The 695-nt window shown below is 32.2% G+C and overlaps 1 protein-coding gene across 1 annotated transcript in view; it reads right to left on the reverse strand.

Annotated features, from left to right (window-relative positions):
* Positions 1 to 695, reverse strand: part of LOC103603676 (NADH dehydrogenase [ubiquinone] complex I, assembly factor 7) — a 7,784-nt gene continuing 7,089 nt past the window's right edge. Inside the window, exon 6 of the mRNA XM_008588246.1 lies at positions 1 to 477. Within this exon, the coding sequence (XP_008586468.1) occupies positions 262 to 477 (216 nt within the window). The 3' untranslated portion in view covers positions 1 to 261. The remainder of the gene's footprint in view (positions 478 to 695) is intronic.

The following is a 695-nucleotide window of genomic DNA, read 5'->3' on the forward strand; positions in this document are numbered from 1 at the left end:
TTAAATTTTAAAATAAAATAGCTTTATTAAAGGAAACTCAGTTTAATAAGTTGTTTTATTAAATTGAACACACTTTTACTAAAAGTCAGTCATAACCCTAAAAGTTCTATAATTCCAGTTGTATTATTCATAACATGGGCTATTCTTGCTGTGAAAAGATAAAATGCTTTTAACACTATGTTACCTGCAATGTATGAAATGTGTTCTCTTATTTTGATTTCTTAGGCAGATTGAGGGTTTAAAAAGTCCAAGTTTGAAATATCATCGCCAGACAAGTTCACCAAACCCAGCTACAGGCGATGCAGAGGGTTTTGACTGACATGCATTCATCTGATGACTTCCACCATGAAGTCTCTGATGAGATAGCAAGGCAAAAAAGTTAAATCTTTCTCCCATCTTCTTAGGATTCATTAACATATCATACCCCTGAAGTAATTGCTGCCTTATTGATGGCTCTTCTGATTTATCTAAAAGAACCTGAAAAGAAAAAATTTCTTAGCACAAATAATCAGAAGAAAGAATTCCTAGTTATACACAGCAACACTAATGACTCTTAAATATTTCAATAAAGCAGTGCTCAGATGTGATTTGTGATTACCTGCCTGAGAATCATGGGGTGCTTATTACAGACATAGGTTGCTGTGACCAAACCCTACAGATTTGCATTTTTTTTTTTTTTTTTTTTTTTTTTTTTT

The sequence above is a fragment of the Galeopterus variegatus genome, unplaced genomic scaffold (genome assembly GCF_000696425.1).
Source record: "Galeopterus variegatus unplaced genomic scaffold, G_variegatus-3.0.2 Scaffold4739, whole genome shotgun sequence".
NCBI classification, from domain to species: domain Eukaryota; kingdom Metazoa; phylum Chordata; class Mammalia; order Dermoptera; family Cynocephalidae; genus Galeopterus; species Galeopterus variegatus.